Source organism: Catharus ustulatus, chromosome 2 (genome assembly GCF_009819885.2).
Source record: "Catharus ustulatus isolate bCatUst1 chromosome 2, bCatUst1.pri.v2, whole genome shotgun sequence".
NCBI lineage: Eukaryota > Metazoa > Chordata > Aves > Passeriformes > Turdidae > Catharus > Catharus ustulatus.
The window spans coordinates 118,016,260-118,039,654 of NC_046222.1; the positions used below are offsets into that span (position 1 = coordinate 118,016,260).

General features: G+C 42.8%; 1 protein-coding gene across 4 annotated transcripts; it reads right to left on the bottom strand.

Annotated features, from left to right (window-relative positions):
* Window positions 1–281: 281 nt before the first annotated feature.
* On the bottom strand, window positions 282–19,906 carry LOC116992340 (norrin cystine knot growth factor NDP). Of its 4 annotated transcripts, XM_033051840.2 has the most exons (5): window positions 19,678–19,899; window positions 18,730–19,205; window positions 9,713–9,769; window positions 8,698–9,052; window positions 282–1,072 (listed from the first exon to the last, which is right to left on the bottom strand). In XM_033051840.2, the coding sequence occupies exons 4-5, from the start codon at window positions 8,914–8,916 to the stop codon at window positions 845–847; spliced, it is 447 nt and encodes a 148-aa protein (XP_032907731.1). In that variant the 5' UTR covers window positions 8,917–9,052; window positions 9,713–9,769; window positions 18,730–19,205; window positions 19,678–19,899; the 3' UTR covers window positions 282–844. The 4 variants fall into 4 exon arrangements, with proteins under 4 accessions (XP_032907731.1, XP_032907732.1, XP_032907730.1 ...); XM_033051841.2 differs by lacking the exon at window positions 18,730–19,205 and having other exon boundaries at window positions 19,678–19,906; XM_033051839.2 differs by lacking the exon at window positions 9,713–9,769.
* Between the last annotated feature and the right edge of the window lie 3,489 nt (window positions 19,907–23,395).

Genomic DNA, 23,395 nt, shown 5'->3' on the forward strand with positions numbered 1-23,395 from the left:
CATTTTGGTGGCTCTGGTTCTTCACATCAGCAGGTCTACTCAAATTAAGAAATTACTCCATCTAGTATGCGGCATTTTAATATTTGATTAGTTTTAGCTTTTGAATAATGGCTTTTGTGACAGATGTGATGTGTCACATTTCTGGGCTTTTAGAAGGGAATAGTGAGTCTCATGACCTTTCCCTTCCCAAGAGTTGCTCAGCCACTGAACTCTGATGACACATGGTGCAAATCATTGTTTCAGCTAGGCTGGGTATTCCAAGCATGGCATTTCATATCCAGTTCACTTTTCAATGGTTTATTTGTAATTTCTGCTAAACCACATTTAAAGTTATCCAGCATTTGGACACTAGGTCAGTAACAGATGACCCTTGCCAACAGCACAGTTTGCTTTGAAGGCCAGTATAACTAGAAAACTGAGAATAAATTGATAGGTTAAGAGGTTGTCAGTGGGAACTGATGCCCATCCTCTGTCCAAATGTCAGTTTTCAGACTGCGGTGCTGTCATCTGGCTGACCTTCTTCTCTGTTCCCCGTGGCCTAAAGTAAAAGCACCTCTCTGTAGTCAGAGCTGAGTCTGAAAAAGAAGAAACTCTCAAAAATATCCTTTCAGAAAAAAAGAAAGGCTTCATAAAACCAAGTCCTCACGCTTTTGCCTTCGTCACAGCCCACACCACGATACCAGCACCACCCAACAACCCGGGATATTTTGTGCTTCTGCTCTCAGCTTCACTCCAGTCAGTCCTGTCCTCGCTGCGATCCTGTGCTGGGAGCGCCGGCCTGGCCGTGGATGGTTTGTTGGGAATCTCCCCCCAGCAGCACCCCCGTGTCCGCGGCCTGCGGGGCCTAGGAACTGCACTCCTCGCAGTGGCAGGACAGGATGTAGCGGTAGGTGGCCGTGAGCCGCATGCCCCCCGAGCAGCGCAGCCTCATGGCCTTCAGCTTGGAGGTCTGAGGGCGGCAGCAGTGGCAGCTGGAGCGGAAGGGCTGCTTCAGGACGGCGCTGAAGGAAACCATGGGCTCCGAGCGCGAGGTCTGGCTGCAGCGGCCTTCGCAGCGAGCCAGCAGCACCATCTGCCAAGGGAAACACAGCGTTAGGAAACGGGTCCCCAGCACACAGCTGGCACCAGCAGGGGGGAGCCTCCTTCCAGCCCCGCTGGGGTTTGGTCACTGCATCTCAGCCCCACACCCTGCTTTGCCCCAGGCTGTGTCTCAGAGAATGGAGGAGATAACGTGGGTACAAGGAAAAGCAAAATTTCCACCTGAAATCTCTGGTGTTGGAACCCTGAAGCCTGGGAGTTTTGAGCTTTCTGTGCTTTCTGGCACTGAACCCCAAAAGAGCACTGATTTTGACCTGAGGCCTTGGAGAAGGCTTCCAAATTTGAGTGATGGAGTTGGAGTCACTGGTGTGTGGTTAGAATAGAAGTGTGTGCTTTCACATGGTGAAGGGTCTGGAATTTGGGGTTTTAGAATATAGTAATAGGTATGGGACAAGATGGACATTCTAGGGCATTGTCTTTTTCTTGTTCCTTCTTCTTAGTTTTAGGTAGTAGTTTTTGGTTGAATAGAAAATCTGCAGTGCAGGTCACAGATGTTTGGTCATTGGGTCAAAAGTATAAATAATATAGATGTTAGTTTTTAATTGGACAATTAGCCTTTAAAATACTTTGTAACGAGCTAGATCCGCTGACATTTTCTTGTTTTTAGCTTGTTAGCTAGAAGTGCTGAAGAACTCACTATACTATAGATAAGAATTAATAAACAACTGAATCTGAACATGAAAATCCTGCCTCTCATGTTTTCAATCCCAACTCTTGACTGAAGGCAGGAGGAAAAAAGAAGATTAATCACTAATATGTAGTGCCACTAACATCTGGCACAGACAACAAAGACTGCAGGACCTGGACTGACCTTAGGGCTCCAAATGATCACAGCCAGCCCTGTTTTCCAGACACCATGACTGCAACTGCAGTGTGCTGACTCCAGATCCGAGGCAGTCAAGCCCTTGAATCATCAGTTAGGCTGATTCTTTGGTTGGGTATTTACCAGTGTTTTGAGTACACACACCACTGATCAGCAGAACTGGTTCTCATGTCTCAAGTTTAGATACATGTGAAGTAAAAAGATTAAAAAGATACTCAGTGTATTGCTTCAAAGAAATGTGTTTCTAGCTCACTCCTTTGACAAAGTTCACCTTGAACATGTATTTGCAATTATATGTGTACCGATATATCATTGCATCAGTTGTATCTGTATAAAATGCACTGCATGGCATAAGGCAGTGAAAATGCAAAAGAAGTTGAACTGTTGCCAAACAGGAAGATTCCCTAGTGACATTTTCAAAAAACAGTCCAGCTCCAGGTTTCTTGTGAGTTCAAATGAGAGCTGTGACCAGAACAAGGCAACATGCACAACTGGAGACACTAAGGAGGGAAAGTCCATGAGCAGTCACCAACTCCCCAACAACCCCTTGAGTAGAGATACAGCATTAAGCACTATATAAATCTTGGAGAGGACCTTCTAAAGCTCAGCAAATGATGTGTTAGAAACATCTGTTACACCTTGATAACGGGTGTTGTACAAGTTTGAACAGACTCCTGTACTTTCATGGGGACGGAAATATTAAATCCATGTCAGCTAATTTTGCTTAACAAATATAAACTTCAATATCAGCTTATTATATCATCTCAAGTAGGCAGTAAAACAGTTTTAAGTCTTTCCTATAACCAAGGGAGAGCATTACATTTTAACTATGGTACACATATCATCTCATGGGTTTTTTTCCAGAAAATCTTAATGAAAAACTACAGATGTGACAGCAAATACTTTACAGTGCTAAACCTTTTTGGGCTTCTTTCATTGCACAAGCTCAGCTGGCTGCAAATCTCTAATTTATGCAGGCAGGTACTCTGAATGTTTAATTTTCTCTTTAGTCAGAATCTTAAGGAAAGGTGAGATAAAAGAGAGAGAGAATATTCCTGAAATCAAGTAGGAAATGCCAGCATTGTCTGTGTCCATGGGAAAGGTTCTGATCATCCATTGTACAGTGCTTAAAAATTACTTTTCCAAAAGTACTTGCATGCTAAATGTTTTGCTTGAAAATGTATTAATGTATTAATACACTAACAACTACACTTCCTGTCAACACAGATCACAAAGATGTCTTCATGAGCTGATGATCTGTGCTTGGTACTATCTTGCTTCTTAGAGAAAGGCTTTTGTTGCTTTCTGACAAATCTGTTATATTTTAAGATTTGTAGCGTAAATTTATGGTGTCCTTCCTGTGGTAGTGCATATTCATGCATAAATTAACTTCAGCTGTTTGTACTAACATGGTGGGAGGGAAATTTCAGTGTATTGTTTGAGCCACACCTGAGCTTCAGACCTATCAGCTACACCAAGCTCCTTAACAGCAGAGTCTTTAGGGTACAATCACTGCAGTGCTGTCACCCCATTACTCAGATAAAGATCCACTTTTTTTCCCCCTTGTAAACAAACCTCTTTTCCCAGGTGGGTAGCTGGTGGAGGGAGCTAATTAGATACCAACAATGCAGCTATCTAATCCTGCCTGTATTGCAAAGGAAAGGAGAAGATTGGGACATTTAACCCAGTAATTTCCTTCCCAGCATCTTGATGGCTCTTTTTAGGTCCCCTGCTTTGACCAGTTTATCAGACTGTGCACTCTCTGTCACAGGCAGTTCCCGAATGTTTGGCTGAATCGCGGAATCCCAGAATTGACCAGGTTGGAATAGATCTTGGAGATCATCAATAAATTTTGGGGGTGAGGAGCAATCCAACAGCATCTGACGACTGTTTGAAGGCTTCAAAGACAGTAGAGTGGAACTCTCCTCAGGGGTGGTACAGTGGGATGTACAACAGCCAGAAATTGCTTTTTGGGAGGTTCAGGGTATGATTTCTATGATTTCAGCCCAAATGTGACAGCACACACTGGTGGGGCTGATTCCTGATGGTTGATGCTTCTGGAGTTGGAAAAATCAGTCACTTTCTGGTACTGTAACCCCAAGAATTTTTATGACACACTTCTGCTCCTGTATCTGCAGGTACCTTCAGAAATGCCAATAAAAATAAAACATACCCTCAAGAAACTGGAAGGATGAGAAAAGAACTACCCAGAGTAATTATAGGGTAGAATTATCTGATGTGCCAATATCTCTGTCTGAATATCATTCTCATAAACAGCTGGCTTCCTGATGCAAACCCAGCCAATATTTAGTCAATGTGCCACTGTATTTCTAATTTCTAATTTGTAATTTCTAATTTATATTTTGTATTTTTAAATTTATAATTATAATTTACAATTTATAATTTCTAAGCCTTGTGTTTAAAAACTTGTTTTAATCTGTGAAGGCTCTAATTTTAATCTGCAGTTTTGCTGGCTACTTAGATTTTTATAAGATTAAGGTCAGTATTTATATAATGTAGAATCACACAGTGTTGATGTTATGCCTTGTTTTTAGGTGACAGTGTAAACTCTTACCAATGACAAAACCCAAGGTTATGAAGTTGAACTTTCAGGCAAAAAAAAATATCAGATTTCCCATTTTAATAGCTTTCTGGGCTACCTAAAGTCCTAACCAAAATTTACCTTCCTCATCATAAATCCAGAATAGCACCACTTGGACTTTGGCAGGTGTGAAAATGAGCTGGAAATAGCATGTACTTTGAAAGCTTTGCCTTTTAATCAATTGCACTGGCTGCTTATTGCTTAGTGTACTATAGTGCAATAGAGATTATCACCTAAATAATTAGTAGTGCTATGATGGCATAGCACAGTGATACAGAGGGTGTTTATATATAGTAAAAACATGTGGGTATTTTATAATCTGACACCTCTTGGCTCCCCTTGGCCCCTACACATGTGGGTTTGTGTATGTCACCTTGCAAGGCTGGATCCAGAAGCAGTGTGGGTCTGTGCCATGTGGGTCTATGAGCAGCTAGGGAAGAATACTATTATCTATCATTATCATTATCATTATCATTATCATTATTATTTAAAGTCAATGGTCTCATAGGTACAAAAGAGAGCAACCTGAATCTGAGGCAATATTTGACTCTGATTATTTGTGCTGTATTCTGGAAATCCAGAAGTTGTGAACTGGTTTGTTATTAAAGGTGTTTGTAGTCCTCTTTTTTGCACCTTCAGCAACAAGCTGAAGCATGAAAGCAGAAGGGCTGAGGTGCCTGAGAATATATTTTCACACAGTTCCCGTGGCTTGGCTGCAAGCAGGCATTACTGAAAATCTCCTGAACTACCTCAGGAGTTAATGTCTCCAAACATCTGCTAAATCTTTCTTCATCTGCTCTGTGTCTCCCTGGGCTGGATTCTTTAGTGAGAGACTGTCAGTGGTAGCACACTTCTGGCACATCTGGACAAAGCACTTGTGACAGCCAAAACTGGAATTTGGGAGGCTCTGGGAGCAGTGAGGGAACCCAGCACATTGATGGAGAGTAGTGGGTCTTCATGACAGAGGTCAGGGTAAATCCAGTATAGTCAGAAAAGGCAATATCTCATGAGTTGATACAAACATTTCCTTGAAGACAAAGGCAAACACTGCTTTTTCTGGAACAAATGGCCTTTTTCCATCCGTCTTTTGTGTCTCTTTTGGATGTTTTGTTACTATAATAGACTATGTTTCCAAAGGATTTGGAAAACTGTTTTCATCGCCTGCCTGAGGCCATAAGCAAAAGGGATTTCAATGATTAAATTATATTGGCTGGATGTTTAACAAAACTACTTCCCTTGTGGGTACAATTGGCAGTTTTCACAGAGAACCACAGTGGACATAATCCTTTTTCAGTCAGGACAGACAGCAAACATAATATGTCTTGCAATTTCTGAAGCCATTTTAACTTCTGTAACTCTGCGCTGCACCAAAAGGGAAAACATATGGAGTGAGAAAGGATATCTCAGTGAAACCAGTCTATCACCCCAAAAAAGGGCAAAATCTCTGCTTGACACTGTCAGTCCAAGCTTCCACAATGGAAACTTGGTAGAAACAAGAGGCACCACAATTCCCACAGCTGCTCCCATAGAACTCTCCGGTTTTTGTCTTAGTTACATTTTATCACTATATATATAAACAGACATTGCATCTAGTTTTAATTAGCATGTCTAATAGTCCTCTGTGTTTATATGCTACCAGATCCAGAACAGAAGCCTTGCATCTACCAGAATTATTTAGATCCCCAAGACATTAAAACTAAAACAAAACCAAAAACAAACCAAAACAAACAAACAAAACCAAAACAAACAACCCCCCAAACCAAACAAACACACAAACAAACAAACAAACAAACAAACAAACAAACCAAACAACATAAGAGATTGAATTAAGAGAGTTTTCTAGGAAATATTTCACTTTGTATAGAAACTGTTTTCATTTTCCGCTTCATGAGAAAGTCCATACAATTCGCAGTATTGTTATAGAAGTGTTCTTGAAACTGTTGTGAAATTTGGGAAGCCAAAATATGTAATAAAAATATGTAATAATATTTTCAAACATTATTTCCATTAAAGGCTTGATTTGGAAAGAACCACTGACCTTTGCAGCCAGAGTTGTGAATATTTATGTCAACAGCTTTTTTCCTCAAAGCTCAGTTTTGAAATGATATGATTTTCATTACAATGTGTTCTGTGTTCTCATTTCGATCAGCCCCACTCCTAAAGGTCTGATTGCTTTTCTGCTTTTCTCTGTCATTGGAGATGCTAAAAAGAAAGTGAATTTTCAATGGGTTCTTTTCCTTCCTTCCTTCCTTCCTTCCTTCCTTCCTTCCTTCCTTCCTTCCTTCCTTCCTTCCTTCCTTCCTTCCTTCCTTCCTTCCTTCCTTCCTTCCTTCCTTCCTTCCTTCCTTCCTTCCTTCCTTCCTTCCTTCCTTCCTTCCTTCCTTCCTTCCTTCCTTCCTTCCTTCCTTCCTTCCTTCCTTCCTTCCTTCCTTCCTTCCTTCCTTCCTTCCTTCCTTCCTTCCTTCCTTCCTTCCTTCCTTCCTTCCTTCCTTCCTTCCTTCCTTCCTTCCTTCCTTCCTTCCTTCCTTTTAGGTCTAACAGGTGATCAGAAAAGTGCAGAGAGGGGAGGACTGCTGCCACACAGATACCTGTAAAGGAAAACCATTCACACACCTACACCTTGTCACTTTTGCCTCTTGCTGAAGTCAACTGCAATAAAATCAATATTGCACCAAGAGATGCACCTCTGCACTTCTCTGTGTTAATGCTATGTCTCCCAGATGGTACAGAGTTCTAGTCCAGCCTAAAAGCAAATCAAAAGACCTCTTCTGAACCTCAATAATGTATGATTTTACTGTTTGGATTCAGAAGTAGGGCAAAAGTCTCTGGGCTCCCACTGCTGTGAATCAGGCATGGTTGTGCAAAACCAGGCAGACAGCACTGCTGAGAGAACAGTGCAAGGCAGCCCAGGGCAGGGCAGGCTCCCTGTGCCCAATTTTGAGGCTGTCAGCTCCTCTCTGCTGAGCAGGCACAGGATGAGCCTGGCTGCAGAGGCTTGGCCAGGGCAGCAGCTGTCCTGGTGCACAGAGCACCCTGCAGGTCTTATTTTCTGTGGACACTTCTCTCTGTGCTTTATTTTAGTTTTTATGATCTGCAGGTGCCTGTGGTGTTCCCTCACCCCTGCACTGATTGTAGGAAGCAAGGAACTCCTTCTGCACACGAAGGCATCGGGGGGTGTCTGCTGTCAGCACTGCATCCACCTCAACCCTGGATCCTCTCTCCTTGCAAATTCTCCCAGGATCCCTGCTGCTGGGCTTTGCCACCAGGCAGGCACCCCTCTTGTGATAAACCCTGGCACACACCAGCCTCCCATCCCTCTCTTACCCAACACAGGGCTGGCAAAAGCACTGGAGCTGGCAATAGTTCCTTTTCTTAATCCTGGGATGTGAATGCCTGAGGCAAAGCCCCTTCCCATGGGACAGAGGAATGGCCCAGTCATCTGAATGTACAGACTGTGCTAACTCAGACAGAACAAATTAGGACAAGACAAAAGGGACCAGCAAGGATTTTCCCATTGTTTCTCCCAATTCTTTTTCTCCACACAATGAAATAAATGGCTGTAGGCTACACGCACAGGCTGCTAAACCATTTTGACACAAAACTTTTCAGGCTTGAAATCCCAAATGAAAGTCAATCTTGTATTTCTGTCTGGTGCTAAGCCCTATAGTTACCATCCAAGTGTCATTCTGCATGAAAACATAGGCTTTGAAAAAGGTGTGGGCAGGGAGAAAATAAGCAATGTTCTTCATAACCTTTTTTAATTACCATTTTATAGTTTAGTTCTCCCAGTAGATGTGCTACTGTCTATCATAGTCGTTATGAACTTGCTCCAGATTAAACATTTACTTGAAGGATGCACTGACTGGGGTGATCTAAATGTCCAAACTAGCCCATCTCAGCTGAGATCCCAAATGTGCTCCTTAGAGTCTTGTAGCTTACTGCATGTAAGCTTGTGAATTGTGAACTTCTCCTTTTCAAAAGGTGAAAAGCGAGTCAAGAACCTTTATCTCCAGTCCCAGCTCTTACTCACACACAAGATGCCATCACATCTGCACGTCTCTGCTGACAGATTCTGGTCGATAGGAATTTATACCAAGAAAATCACCCAGAATGGCTCATTTTACCAACTCTTCCCTCGCAGCATCCTGCAGTGAGAGGTGAGGGGAAGCCTTACCTTGGAGCTGCACTTGTACAGGGGGTGGCTGATGGAGTCCACGTAGTGGTGCCTCATACAGCGGCTGGGGTCCGAGTCCATCAGGAAGGACCCGTCTGTTTTACTGTCCGTGTCTCCCACCATCACCAGCAGCGACAGCATGGAAATCGAAGCCGCCAGTACATGATTTCCCATTGTCGAGGAACTTCTCGCTGGTAACAGCAGAGGGAGGTAGAGCATCAAAAACGCCCCAAATTCTGGAAGCCAGTTCCTTTCCAGGAAGGTGAAAAGTCTGGTTTAAGTGTCTGAGCTGTCATTCTTTTTCTTAAATTGGAGCCTGATGAGATTGTAATCCATCAAAGAATCTCCTGCACAGCTGGAATAAAAGCAACATAAATCACAATCCTGAGCAAAAAGACCTCTGGAGAAAATAGACATAAGTAACATTAAGGCACTCAGGACCTTTGCTAGCCAAAATACCTGCTCAGAGTGAGCATCATTCCCACAGTAGGTAGGGAATATGTCCTTAAGGAAGGAGATGTCAGGGCCTTGTTATTTTTAGCATTGTTCTATCATTTCAGGGAGAACCTTTTGACTTTTAACATCACAAGTGTTGCAGTGCCATTCTTTCCCACTCAGTGAAGACCCCTATAGTGTTCCCCTCAAAACTGGTGATTAGTAATACATCAGAAATTTCTGCAAATTGGAAGAACTCTGTATACACTCAAAGTGTCAAAGAGGGGCAAAGCTTGGCTGCTTTCTGCATGACAGATGGGAATGTCAGGCCATGGAAAGGCTGGAGGCAGGCTGAGCTGTGGCTCTGGAGGCTGCCTGGCCATACCCTGCAGGGACAAGGGACACCCCCAGGGTGGAGGGATGCTGAGGGGCTGAGCCAAGGCATGAGCCAAGTGGTGCCCCAGCCAACTGCTGAGCCCCAGCCTGCTCTGCATGAGGAACTACAGGGGTCTCTGGCTGCCCTGCCCTGTCTGAGTACCAAATTCCCATGCACACACATGGACAGGCTTTGCTTGCTTACTTGCCAGGCAGCACTTGCTCCGTGTCAGTCTCCTCTCCGTTAATTAAAGAGCAGCATCTGAAAAATACATTGATTATTCCATAACATCCAAGTACTATCCCAGCTATCAGCTGGGGAAAAATGTGTTCGGGTGGAGACACATGGCTATCTACCCAGGCATCTGGATTTCTGGTTCTTGTTGGAGATCAGGAGATTTCCCGGGAAACAGGTACAGGACAGCCCCTGAAATGCTGCCCAGAGCTTTGTGACAGCAGGGGAAGGAGAATATCTCAATCAGCTGCTTCTTTACAGTCCCTTGATCCTAGTCACAAAGCCCTTAGTCACAACAGGATGATTAATTTCACTTTCACTACAAACAGATATAACTTGAAAGAGCTGTGAATTATCTATCTAAACACAGCCCGATATAGTCAAAGGATCTTCATCAGTACAGCTAAAAGTGCAAAGACTTTCTGAAGAAACTTAAGATAAAACAGTTCCCTAGTTCCCTACTCACAAAGAAATACACCCAGAGCCCCATGGGTATTTAAAGAGCTGATGTGTGCCTTTATTGCCTTATACAAGCCTCTTTCAAAACTGTTTTCTGGTTTGCTGGCAGTCTCTAAACCAGCTGATACTCATCTCCCAAACAGGCTCCCCACCAGAGTTCTCGATGATTTGTATATTGCTTTACAGCCTCCTCCAGCACTTCTGTGAGAGCAGTGCCTAGCAGTGACAAACACTTCCAGAGTTCATCCAAGTTGGGATGGCACTGATGTGACATCCAAAGTCTCATGCTGGGAAGAAATGTTATTAAGGATGCTCTGTGTGTTAGGCAGACAAAGATGCTCTGTGTATTAGACATTTTTGTTGTTGTTGTTTCAGGCTATTATCCATGTGCTTAAGTAGGAAAGGAAAAATTATGTGACTGTGGATTTAAATGACAACTTTTTTTTTTTTTTCCCCAGAGTAAAAAATGACCTGGTATATTTTCCTCAGCAAATGGGGAATTAAAAATTTACTATGTCTTTGTAGTATAAAGAACTTAAACAAACAACACTAAACACTTAGGATCTCGGATACATTTATGCACAGCCTCATTCATGTCAATAAATATTCCTCCAAACATTTTAGCAGCATAGGAAAGAAATCTTGGTCATGGGAGCTGGGTCAGACTCCCTCCCCGAAGTGAACTGTGCTGCTCCAGTTCATGCAGATGATGCCCAAGGATTAGCTAACAGGAGGAGGGATGCACTATTATTTTCTCCATGTTTAACCTTTTACCTACATTCCTATTCCTTTTTTATAAAGAGGCTGACCAAAACATGCTGCTTGGCAAGGTCTCCCTCCAACATAGTTAATCATTATTACACACCCAGTAATTCCCTCTCTGTCCAAATAAATTTACTTGATATTAGACTGTCTCATTTCATGTGATACTACACCCAGGGATCCCCATTTCCCATTCTCTCCATCCCACTGTTAATTCTGTGCTTCTATATCTTCCCATGGTTTTGATCAGGATGATTTAATACAGTGAGAGAAATCTGAAGTCCTGGCTCAGTTTTCAAAGGCTTATCTCCCTAGTTTTCTTCAGGAAATAATTGGATGACACAGAGTCTGCCTCATGAAAACACTCTGAGAAAGCTGGAAAGACACAGGGAAAAGTGTGAGAAAAGGAACATGGCTGTACCTTCTTCAGAATAAGCACAATACAAAAAGTATTAACACTTCCCGACCTTTTAAAATTGCCCTGATACTTCAGTAACAAAGAAATGTAGCACGATTTGGGAACAATACTTTGAAAGAAGTAAAAAGTATCACATATTTATAAGAAAAAAGAGAGAAAACCATTGTAAATATGATCAATCTCTTCTCAAATAAGTGGTTACAGTAGTTTATGGACATACTGGTGAAATGTGCAGGTGTATCTCCTGACATACCTATGGGAAGCATGCACATGTATTTTCAAAGCATATGTGCTATATATATATATATAACATATATGGAAGCAGAAGTCTTAGAGGGGCATTTAAACACATGGAAGTTAGGGTGTAGATTTTTGATTCTGTAAAAAAAGTCAAAATATTTTCACTCACATCACCATGATGAGGTATGTTGGCATATTTTCCATTTCCATCTGATATTGTGCAATGTCACTTCACTTGAACTTAGCATTATTATTATTATTATTATTAAATTAAAAATTGCATTCCTTTTGAAATGCTGTCTGAAATGATAAAATCCTAGATAGCACATGCTATCAGGATTGGCATAAGTATTTTCCAGACTATACTTCTGTCCAAAAAACAGAAGTAAGTACAATTGTGATCATAAATCATTGTTACAACGACATTTTGTTTCATTTGGAAAAGACACTTTTTTATAAAAAGCAACAATTTCACAGATAATTTTTTTCTTCTATCTCAGCTTTTTTCCTCACTTTCTTTTCATGCAAAAACTCTAGTAGACAGCTCACCTGCCAAGCTAACAAAAAGGAAGACTAAATCCTACCTCTTTACAGAATCCTGTAAAGAAAAAGATGCAAGCATGACTTCATACTCTTAGGCTGAAAACTTGCTACAAAAATATATGGCCTAACAGTGGATGAAAATCGCTGCTTCATATTTTTTTCAGAATTCACTGAGAAATGGGAAGTACATTTTGTTAGCAATGGCTTAGTTTCCTTTCCATATAACTAGTTTCCAGGATTTCATAGAGACATAACATACTAAAACTTGTCACAGCTGTTACCTAAAACTGCTACAGCTGTTAACCTGAAAACTTCAGGGAAAAATAGAAGATATCCCAAAGAAAAAACATATTAACATACAGCTTAGACTGTATTGCACATGGACATAAGCTCAAAGTGAGGATTATTTTTCCAACTCCACATTCTTATTAACTGCTTTCTGAATAATAAAGATTTCTTATCATAGTTTTAATATCATTTAGAGAGTGGTAAAGGCTAAGATTTTGTTTTGCTTTAAGGACAGAAGAACATTCCATCATCTGGAATTATTTAGCCAGTCACTTTGTGAGAACGTAAACAGAAATTCCCTTTTGCTATGTATCTAGGAAAAAAATAAAGAGCTGAGCAATTCTCCAAAGGTCTATTGGATATACACAGCTTTTACCCTGGGAGGTAGGAAGGGAGCAGTGGAAAAGCTCCTCTGTGGTGTTCTTCTTCTAGTTAGCTCTTCCCTGAGCCCCCCATGTGAAGCATGCACGTGTGTTCAGCTTGGCCTTCATTTGCTGGGCATTTTCTATGTTTGAGACTCTTACTTGAAGATGAGGGCACCATTTAAGTTACTCAATGCTTTTTGTGTTTTGGAGGTTGCCAAAATCCCATTGAAGCAGTGGTGTGTGTATATAACTTAAGCCTGGCCTTGCATGCTGTGCATATTTAGTAAACACAATTATTTGGATCCCACCATGTGGTTCCCTCAATCTGAATTTGTTATGTAAATAGAAGAGTTGCAAGACTGCTCAGTTTCTCCAAACTCCAGACCTAAAAAAGTGTCACTAGCCATGTATGTGTATATGTATATATATATATGTGCATGTGTGTCAATTCACTGCTGCTGTTCTGACCAAAACAAAAAGCCACAAAATTCTTCATGAGACAAAAATAGATTTCTCAAGAAATTTATCAAATTTGGAAAAGTTTTGGTTTCCCAAGAAGATGAGGTTTTGAGGGCTTCACTCTCCAAGATCTGATTTGGAGTTGAAACAACTGACTTGGGCAAATGACTCAGTCAGGCTCCACAAGGGTTTTTCTGCAGAGTGAAATTCTGCACTGCCATGACAAAGGCAGCACGGTCTGTTCCCAAAGATCCTTCAGCACCCACAGCACTCGGGTGGCTTCCAGCCCACACAGCCATCCACACCATGCCTGGGAACAGCTTGGGAATCACTGAGAGCTGTGGGACTGAAACAATCTGAGCTATTCCAGACAACAGTCCATGGAGTAGGAGAGGCAACCCAGATGGGATTCTGTGTCTGACCCTGCTTTCTGCAGAACCACCTCAGAGTCTTTGTCAGTTCCAGCATATCTTTTAGCTCTGTAAATAAATGCAGTCATCTTTTTATCTAGCTGTTTTACTGTGCCAGCAGTGCAGGAGCTGGTCTCCTGTGTATGCTATCAAAAATCCTCACTTCTCTCTGCAGCTGCCTGTCAGAACACCTGACAGCCACCGAGTGGCCACATGGCAGCCAGGCAGCAGCAGGTGAGCACAGGCAGCCCCAGTTGTCTGAGAAATGCCTCCACACAACATTTCAACATTTCTTCCCATCCTAAGGCAAGGCAAATACCAAACCAAATATTTTGAGTGATACCCTCACAGGTCTAAATAAGTGAATGTTTCCCCAAGGTCTTGTTCTTAAGAGGGTTTGCTTGACTGGCATCCAGCTGTGCTGGAGCTTGTCCCTCTCCATGCTGAAGGGAATGTCTTCACCCATGGTCCAGGAGCTCCATCCACCCATTACACAGCAGGGCAGTGTGTGCCTGCATGGGGGTACACAAACAGCACACACTCCTGGCCAGAGCTGGCAGCAGCTGGTGGGTGAGGGGAGAGGGAAAAGAAAAAGGCAGTAAGAAAGAAAACAGGCTCAAAAGAAGGAAATTCAAGCCTCTTCATCTGGTTGTCCATGCTAGAGAAGTCCATCTTCTGGCCCTACTAAGGCTGTGCTGAGAGAAACTCCTGGAAAGCATTTTTACTGTGAGACTTCCTTAAGTCTGTTAATATTTCAGGAGATTAATACCTGTGACTGCAAGCAGACTGAAAAAAAAAAAAAAGTAGGAAAACCATGGCACTTGAAGCAATTTCAGCAAACATAATGGAAGCACCCTGGGAGCCTCAGCACATGTGGGGTGAGCATACATGGGGCTGGTTCTCTGGGCTCATTTAAGCTTCCAAAAGTGTCCCCGCCATGGGGACCCGGTGCATGAGGTGGAACAAATCCAGCTGAATGGCACTTGAGCTGTATGAACTTCCCTCTGCTTTTGAAGTTCCCAATAATATTTCCAGCCCTTCAGGTAGTAGGAGAGGGGGAGCAGGAGGGTCCTTCCTGCTCGGCGGTTGAAATAACAAACTCCAGTGGGTACAGCGGGCTGGCACCCGGCCAGCAGACAGGCACAGGCCAACACGGAGAAAAGGGTTTAGTACACTCACAAAGAATAACTGCTGGGGCACAAAAGACTGCTTGTATTTTTATTCTTTCCTTTTCCTGCTTCCAGGAAGCTTTAAATAGATTGATTATGGGCATGCATGGGATATCTCTCTAATGAGGGAGTAGAGCCTTTTAATGGTGAGGTGATGCCAGCCTTGGATTCTTTCTTTATTCTTGTGTCTCGCTGAATATCAGAGTAGTCATGGTCTCGAGTCTCAGACAGCAGAGGAATACAATTTTCCACTTGGTCATCCATCCAGAGGGTGCTGGATGGGATTAGTCCTTGGTGAAGCACCAGGTGCAGAGCTGAGCAGTCCAGGGCTACCCATCCCTCTCAGGGGCAAACCAGCCAGGGTGGCTGCTGGCTACAGTGCAAGTGTTCCCAGCCAAGCATTAGCTATAGGATTTGCTTCAGTAATTACCTCTACTTCAGTCTTATGACCCAACATGAGGCAGAATTACTCTTGGCCAAATTACAAGTTGCTGAGAGGTCTAGGGCATTCAGGCATGTGTCCTCTACCTGTTGGAGTGTGTTACAAGCAGGTGGGCAGTTTTTGTTCTCTTTTACACATTTTGCAGTGAACTCAAATGCCTGTAGTTATCAATAGATGCAGGATTATGGAATAAAATCCATAGCATGGAGTGGGTTCTTTTATTCTTTAACACTAAGGAAACACATCCCTGCCACTGGGACCAGCAGAGAGTGTTATGCATGCCACAGACAGCATATGATTAAAGGGGATGTTCCCTCTTTTCTGACCCCAGGGGTAAAATCCTTTCCCCTTTTATACACAGGCTACATTCAGACCACCATCCATATACCTCATCCTCTGATAATTAGGGAACCTAAATATTTGGCTCATGGTAACAATTCCGTGTCTTTCTAACAAGGGGAGCAGCGTTCCCCCAAGTCCCACTCCCTTTGAGCCGTGCTGCTATGACAGCAATGTGATTGTCACTGCCATGGTATGCTTAACCTTTGCCAAACCAGAGCTGAGGCATTAACTCAGATCCTCAACCCACATGTCTTAAAGGGCAATGCAACCTGTGCTGCCTCGGCCCAACACAGTCTGCAGCTCAGTAATAACAAGCACGAAAATGTGACAAGCGTGAGCTGTAAAAATGATTGATGCAACTAGAAAAATAACAAAGAGAAGCTGAAAAATAGCAGTGAGGAGGAGGAATTCCTGGGACCAGTGTCTCCATGGCACCAGCAGCCCCCTGCTCTCACACCAGCATAGAGGCTACACTTGCCTGTAGAAGAAAGGATCTCCATGCCACACAATGAAATTCCAGCAAGCAGGACAAGGACTGATGGTGTCTGGAAGTGGTAGTGCCACTGCTACCCGGATAATAGATTGAATTAGATTATGTGAGAAAAGGAGGAATTTATAGACGACCAGCTGCTCAAAGGCTTACTACAACCTTGCTTTTATTGTTCTGCTAAGTTAGAGGTGGGGCATCAGAGGGATTCCTAACATACCACTACTGAGAAATTTTAATATGTTACACTGACACATATTAAAAGGAAATAACAGCTGATCACAGCCAGCAGAGACTGCAATATCTCTTCATATGCATGCACAGAAGTGTGGTCAAAGTGGGGTGCTCTTGGTTTACACACCTGAGCTAACCTGACCCAAATAAAACTTTCTCCTGCCACTGAGTTGAGTTTCAGCAAAAGTGTGAAGTCAGGCAGCAGAAAAAAAGGGTGATCTGGACACAGCTATTCACCCCATCCCGAGATACCAGGACATGGAGAAGGGCAGGGGAGCTGAGAGGCAGAACTCTTAGCACTGATGAAAAGAAACACGTGTTTACACAACCGACAATGATCCAGGGGAACCAGATATCACAGAGGGCAAAAGTTTAGCTGGGCTCAGCCAAAGGACCTGTTGTGTATGGAGGGGTTACAGTCACAGGGGTTTCATTTCAGAAGAGTTTTTGGAAGGGTTATAAACCCTCAGAACTCTGAGAGTTCAGTGGATGGGGTTAGGGAAAAATCCTTTGCCCCAGCAAGTCACCCTGTAGCTGCTGCCACAGGGTCTTTGTGCCTTCCTTTGATGTGACCACTTCCAGAGGTGGATTCCTCAAATAACAGAGGGCTACAGTCTCATGTAGCAAAACCTTCCTAGAACTCACAGGGACAAGTCTCTTCTCATACTCAGCAGTATGAGACTTAGAAATTGGTATTACTTATAATACAACTATCAAACACTTGTAATTAAAACAGTGATTGGGAGGTGGGGAGGGGGAAGAGAGGATTTTGTTTTCTTTCAGTTAAACAAATAATCCAGCAGAGAAGTTGTTAGAATGAATGTCTCAGTGGTTTCATGCAAGCTTTTGCCATAGATAGTCAATTCTCTCCAAGTTCCAAGGACAACCTTGAGCACTTCCTAGTTCATCTGAGAGAAGACAAGACAGGAAGGGAACAAAGTCAGTCCCAGGAGAAATGGGGAATGAAGGCAACCACGGGAGGACTCCCTGTCAAATGAGTCACAGCAGGCACCAGTGTGAGTTCCCAAGGAAGTGGTTTGTCTCCCTCCCACCTGGGCAAGAGAGACTGCAGTCCTGGCCAGGCAAAAAGGAAAGAATATGTAAATGCTACCACAAGCCTCCAAGGCGAGTGAGGGATGGTTCCAGTGGGGCAGATGGCTTTTGTGGAAATCAGCCATACCTGAGGAGCTACCTGGGGCACTGCAAACTGTACCCAGGACTGTCCATAACAAATACTCTGCTCTGCAAAGGCCAGTCATCAGGACACATTAATCTGATCCAAGGCAGGCACTGCACAAACCCAGGAAACCTACATGGGGCATCTTCAGGTAGAGAAATGAGCCTGTAACTAATCAGCAGCAGCCCCTAATTATACCCTGCTCCTAAATCCAACTGCATTTTACTTTGCAAGCTTGAAATACCTAGTCCTTACACTTTTTTTTTTTTTTAACTGAAAAATCTTAAAGCATTGTTTTATAATAAAAACTAAGATTTAATTAGCAGCAAGAGGATATCAATGTATGCGTAAGTCACATTGGGAACCCCTGATTCAAGCTGGTATGTAATTACTCACCAAATAGTTCTATTGAGGTCCAGGAAATTATTCATGTGTATAACTACTCACCAATATGAGTAAGGTCCCACAGCAAGAGCATAAGTGAGCATTATTAGCAATTCAAAAGGAAAAGGAAAAAATCATAGGTACAGCTCCTAAAATGAAGATATTCTTGTATTCTTTTGAGGAGGGACAAATACCAGCACTGTGATTATTGCAGCCACACTTATTGCCATACCAGGCAGCTGGGTTCCTTCTATTAGAAAAAAAACTTTCCAATGAAGTATTGATTTCAAGTGAGTTTTCTCCCACTGTTGGTTTTAAATCATCATTTGCCTTCAAGTGAGTTTGTCCTATTGCTGGTTTTAAAAAACCTTCTACCAGTCCTTTTTCAACAGGCAGAGTTCTTTCCTCTCAACCATGGTTATAAAGCTTTGGGAACTGTAAGTAACATGTAGCATATAGGAAATATATTTTTCATCTCTAAAGAGCTGCAGAAACCCTGAGTTACTTGCTCTGCCACTTCTCCCAGGCAGAAACAAATAGGCTGTGTTGTGGGGAGGCTGATTTCAGTGAACTTGCAGAGTAGGATAAGAAATCTGTCTGACAGTCCCAGGACAGTCAGCGCACACACACACACACACACACACACACTCACATCCGAACTTGCAAATCCAGATTTGTCACAAGAAAATCGCCCCCCTGCACACACTGTGTGTGACACTGCAGCAGTCCTGAGATTGCTCCTCTTTGTTACTCTGTTCTTTGCCGCTGGACCCATTCGCTTGGACTTTCAGGGGATGAATTCACTCACCTGAACGGCAGCAGGGAGCCGGGCTCTGTTCTCTCTCCCGGGGCAGGCTCCGCTCCCGCAGTGACACTGCACTGACACTCGGTCACCGGGCTCACAGCAGAGAAATTCTTCTTCCAGACAAGCAGAGAGCAGTCATGCTCGTGCCTCTGGCGCTGACACACAGGGAATGATCAGCCGGGAAGGCAGGAGAGCCTCCCTCTGTCCTTCAGCGGGCGGGCTGGGGTCGCGCAGCATCCTCCGCTGTCAGCCGGGCACCGCAGCAAAGCCAAGCTTTCCTCACAGCTCGGAGCCAACCCAGGCTGTGTTAAACCTGCCCTAATCCACAACCAGCGCTGTCCGGTCCATTGGAAAGCCTTGCGGAAGTTTGGATAAATAATAGCGTGCGAATTGCGAGCGCTCCCGCGAAGCGTGAGACACAGAGCTAGGGATAAATATCGCCTGTTGTTTCGAATTATTCTGAGCGCTCCAGCAGATGACTGGCAAGAGAACAGCAGGCGTAAGTAGTGATAAAAGTAAACAGTCCAAGTTTAAAGCAGCAGGCTTGCCCGCGTTCATAGAGCCCTGCTGTAGTGGGACAAAGAGGGTGCTGGCGATACCAGCTCTCTGTCGGTGAATTCAGGCAGAGTCCAGCATGTCCATTCACTCCAAAGCCACAGCTGTGACCAGCACAGAGCTGCACTGGAGCCCAGCGTGCTCACAAGTTTAACCAAGCTGCTCAGGAGCAGCCTGGGCCACCTATTTGACTGCATGCAGGCAACTTTCAGACAGGAGGTAAGGACACAAGGAAAAAGAAACACAGGGACTAGAGCTGCGTTGTTCCATTTAAACACAGTTTAATTTTAAAAATGGTACAAGGAGAACATGTCTTTGTCAGATAAAGATTAAGCACTCAGTGTAAGTCCATGTAATACTCAAAAATCTGTAGGAATCTCTTATTTGCATGCTTACCTTTGGAAAATGCACCACTCCTTCCTTCCCTCGAACCCTTCAGAGAGCTAGGAGAGGTCCTGTTACTTCCAAATGCTTTTGTTCTTCTGTCCCTCCGTCACATGGCTTGCCTTTTATATTTGCAACACACAAAAGTTAGGGCTGTTGTTTAAGAGAGAGAGGGAGAGAGAGGGAGAGAGGGGGAATGTCAAATGGAAAAGTGCCATTGCAGTCATATATCAATCAGGGCAGCAGCAGCAGCAGCTCACTGGCAAATGGGAATTCCACAGAAATGTGAAGCTCTTGTTATCTGAGAAATCACAAAACACCACCAGCCAAGCACCCCTCTGCAGGGACTTCTTATTATTGGCAAGCCAGGAAATAGAAGGAAATGTAGGCGCTTTTTTATTGCTGTTATTGTTTCAGATCTGGAGATAAGGACACTGTGGCATGTGTAAGCCAGTGGAATATAAATCCTGAATCAAATTCCTTCCTAAACAAATGCACCATGTGCAAGATAAAGCAAACTACTGAGAAGCAAGGTAATGGAGCTAAGTGAAGAATCTGACAGTAATGATTTAAAGAATTTGATAACTGCACTTGGAAAATATCCATAGAAAAACTACCTGCTCCCTGGATTACTCATTAATCTCTCTTTTTTTTTTTTTCCTGACCAGTTTTTCTTAGGTTTTTTAAAACTGTGATTGATCTCAGATATCCTTAATTCAAGCTGGGCTGCTTCACTACAATTGGTCAACTAAACCATCAGGCATTCCTTGGCTCTCCAGTTGGGTAAGCAGGCAAGCATTTTCTGTAAAAATACTTTGCAAATCTGCAATTCCCCTCCTTCAGACAACCTGCCCTCAAATTCTGAAATTTCCATCAAACTCAGAATTTTGTTCAGAGAAGAAAACATTGTCTTTACACACCTTTCTTTGAAGAAGCCCACGTTTGAAAGAAGTTATCCTTAAAATATTTTATAAAATATTGTGTGTGTATGCAAAAAAAAAAAAAAAATGCCCTGAGAGGCTGAAGGCAGGCTCCATCCACTGGAAAACCCCAATTACAACAAGCACATCACAGCTCTGGATGCACCAAACCCTCTTCTCACCAGAGGAGGGTGTTTCACTTCCCTGTGGAGTGCCCCCTAGTCATCCTGCAGGATCATGGGAAGCACAGACCTAAGCTGGTTAATTTAAAAATAGGCAACATAGCTGGCCATTCACAAGCTGGATCTGTTCAGAGGCACTGGCCAGCAGATGGACTGGGTTCTGTGTTGATTGTGTTTGAACTCTAAAAGAAAGTTGGTATTTGATGGATGATGTTATTAGCTAAATGTCTTATGTGGTATAAGATCAAAGAACAGATGGGAATTATGCCTTAAAAATAGAATAATCTAAAAGGGGAATGGCTTTTAGATGAGTAAGCATCAAGGAAACAATAAAGGAGACTTTCTTTGGCTTGCTGTGCTGCACAGCCAGGTTTGACTGGTGGGATAAACAAACAACCCACTTAGGACTGAAATTCTTAGGATGTGAGTTTTGCTGCACATTTTTCCCTTCATATTCAGTGTTTACATTGTTTTTCCTCTTGAGTCAACACCAAAGTGCTTCTCTCCCTGAGCCAACGTGTCCCAGCTCTGTGTTTCCTCACAGATGCCACTGAGGTCACCCAGAGTGGGTGGTGGCAAAGCTCATCAGCACCTTCACCTCGCTGTAACCACAGCCTGAGACTGCTGCTCTGGCTCCTTTTTTGGACAATGGCTTTTGAACTTTTTTTTTTGTTTAAGTGATTTAAATATGCTGGTTACTTTAACTAAGAACCTCCCATGTGCACAACAAAGTAACACCTAGATGAAATCCTCCAGGAGACAGTAAATATCCAGCTCATGGTCCCCACTGAAAATGGTGCTTTAGGGTTTTTCTACTGGCACTGCTTAGGCTTCTTATCTTTGAGACACCTGCAGGTGACAATATCTGTATAACTTTTTTTGTTGGGCACTAAGCATACTCAACAATAATCAATAATTCCTCAAACAGTGGTATTTTTGAGATGCAGTGCTCAGCAGTTTGCTACCACAGCATAAATTCTTAGTACAGGAAAATCAGCAAAAGTGACTTTCAATTTTTTTTATCTTTGGCTTCCAGACTCTGTTTGGCAGCCAGTGGAAGTTAATCAGCAATTAATTGTTCGCACAGCCTGGTGACTTATAAACTGACTCTCTCATTTGTGGCCTTCTGAATGAACTTGCACATGAGCACAAGCACAAAAGTAGAAACATCCAATGTAGCCTCCCCCCCAATCCAAGAACACTGTGGCCCATAACTTTTTCATAGCTGTTCATAAATCTTCAGCCTCTCTCAAACACTGTGACTTAATCCCACCCATAAAACCAGACATTTTGAAGAAACAAATAAAAGCAGAAAGAACAGGAGCTCAGAGCTCAGTTTTCAAAGACCACTAGACATCTGAGATGACCCCTGATATAAGATAATATTTCCAGAAGATTTAAGGTATTCTGTTCCCATCAGTTGTGAACTGAGTTCCCTTCAAAAGAGGCTTATCTCACTTAGAAATATTGGCCCAAAACCTAAATTTAGGTTCTTCCAGAAGCAAATGTAGAATTTCCATTCCAAATTATTTCCAGTACAGGTCCAATTCAGATTGACATCAATAGCAGGTTTTCTCTGTGAACAGCCATAGATATTCTGCTAACTCAGCTGAAATAAATACATGTGTTTTGGTGTTTGTATTTTTTTTTAATAAAGAATCAGGTGAGATAAATCCCTTCCTTGTAGTCTCAGGAGGTAATTTGAGGAGATGGATATCCACTACTTCACTAGTTCAATCCCCATAAAGTTCATTGGAGACCTGCACCCTATTCTTTATTCCACCATCACCACATCATTTACTCGTGTTTGTCCTCAGAAAAGCATTGGACAATACCTGCAATTCAGTGGGACCCAAATGTTTGCCCTGTTGGCATCACCAGCTCCCACATTCCTTCCTCAAAGGAGCAGGATTTCCCCTCTCCATCATGCATGTGTTGTGAAATGCATTCAGACTTGTGCATAAAACTCAGTATTTAATATTTATTCTAAGGATTTCCCAGTGCTGCCACTTTGTAGTCCCCCCCAGGCAATTTTTTTACATTCTGAGACAGCAGGTAACAGACCTCAAAATCATCAGATGTGCTGTCAGAACAGGCATTGCTTGGGATCTGTGCTGTTTGTGTCTGCAAGGACCAGGAAAGGAGTACAAACACAAGGACAATCTTTAAAAGTAGACACACATGCACAGATAAAAACATTGCACCCTTTTGCTGGAAGCAGTTGGAGGGAGTGGGATGCACAGGAATGCAGTTCAGGGAAAGGCCATACTTTGTTCCATTATTGAATTGGTGAAGGAGGGCTTATATTTGGGGATTGGCCATCAGTATTCCTCTCATAGCTGTGAATGTAGGAGGAACTGAAGGCATTGTAATGGCAATCTGCAGCAACAAAAAATGTAATACTTATAAAATTAATTTATACTTTGTATGTGTAAGAGGTGCTCAGGATTCTTAGAGGAAGTATTTTCTGTCATTTTAATAATAAAAATAAATATCAGGCAAATAATATTTCCAATAAATAAAACTACATAACCATATCAGCAATGAAGGAGCAGGTGGTACAGAAGTCTGTTTAGACACTTAATGCTTTTTATCTTTCTCCCCATGGTGCTTTATCTCAGATTTGTT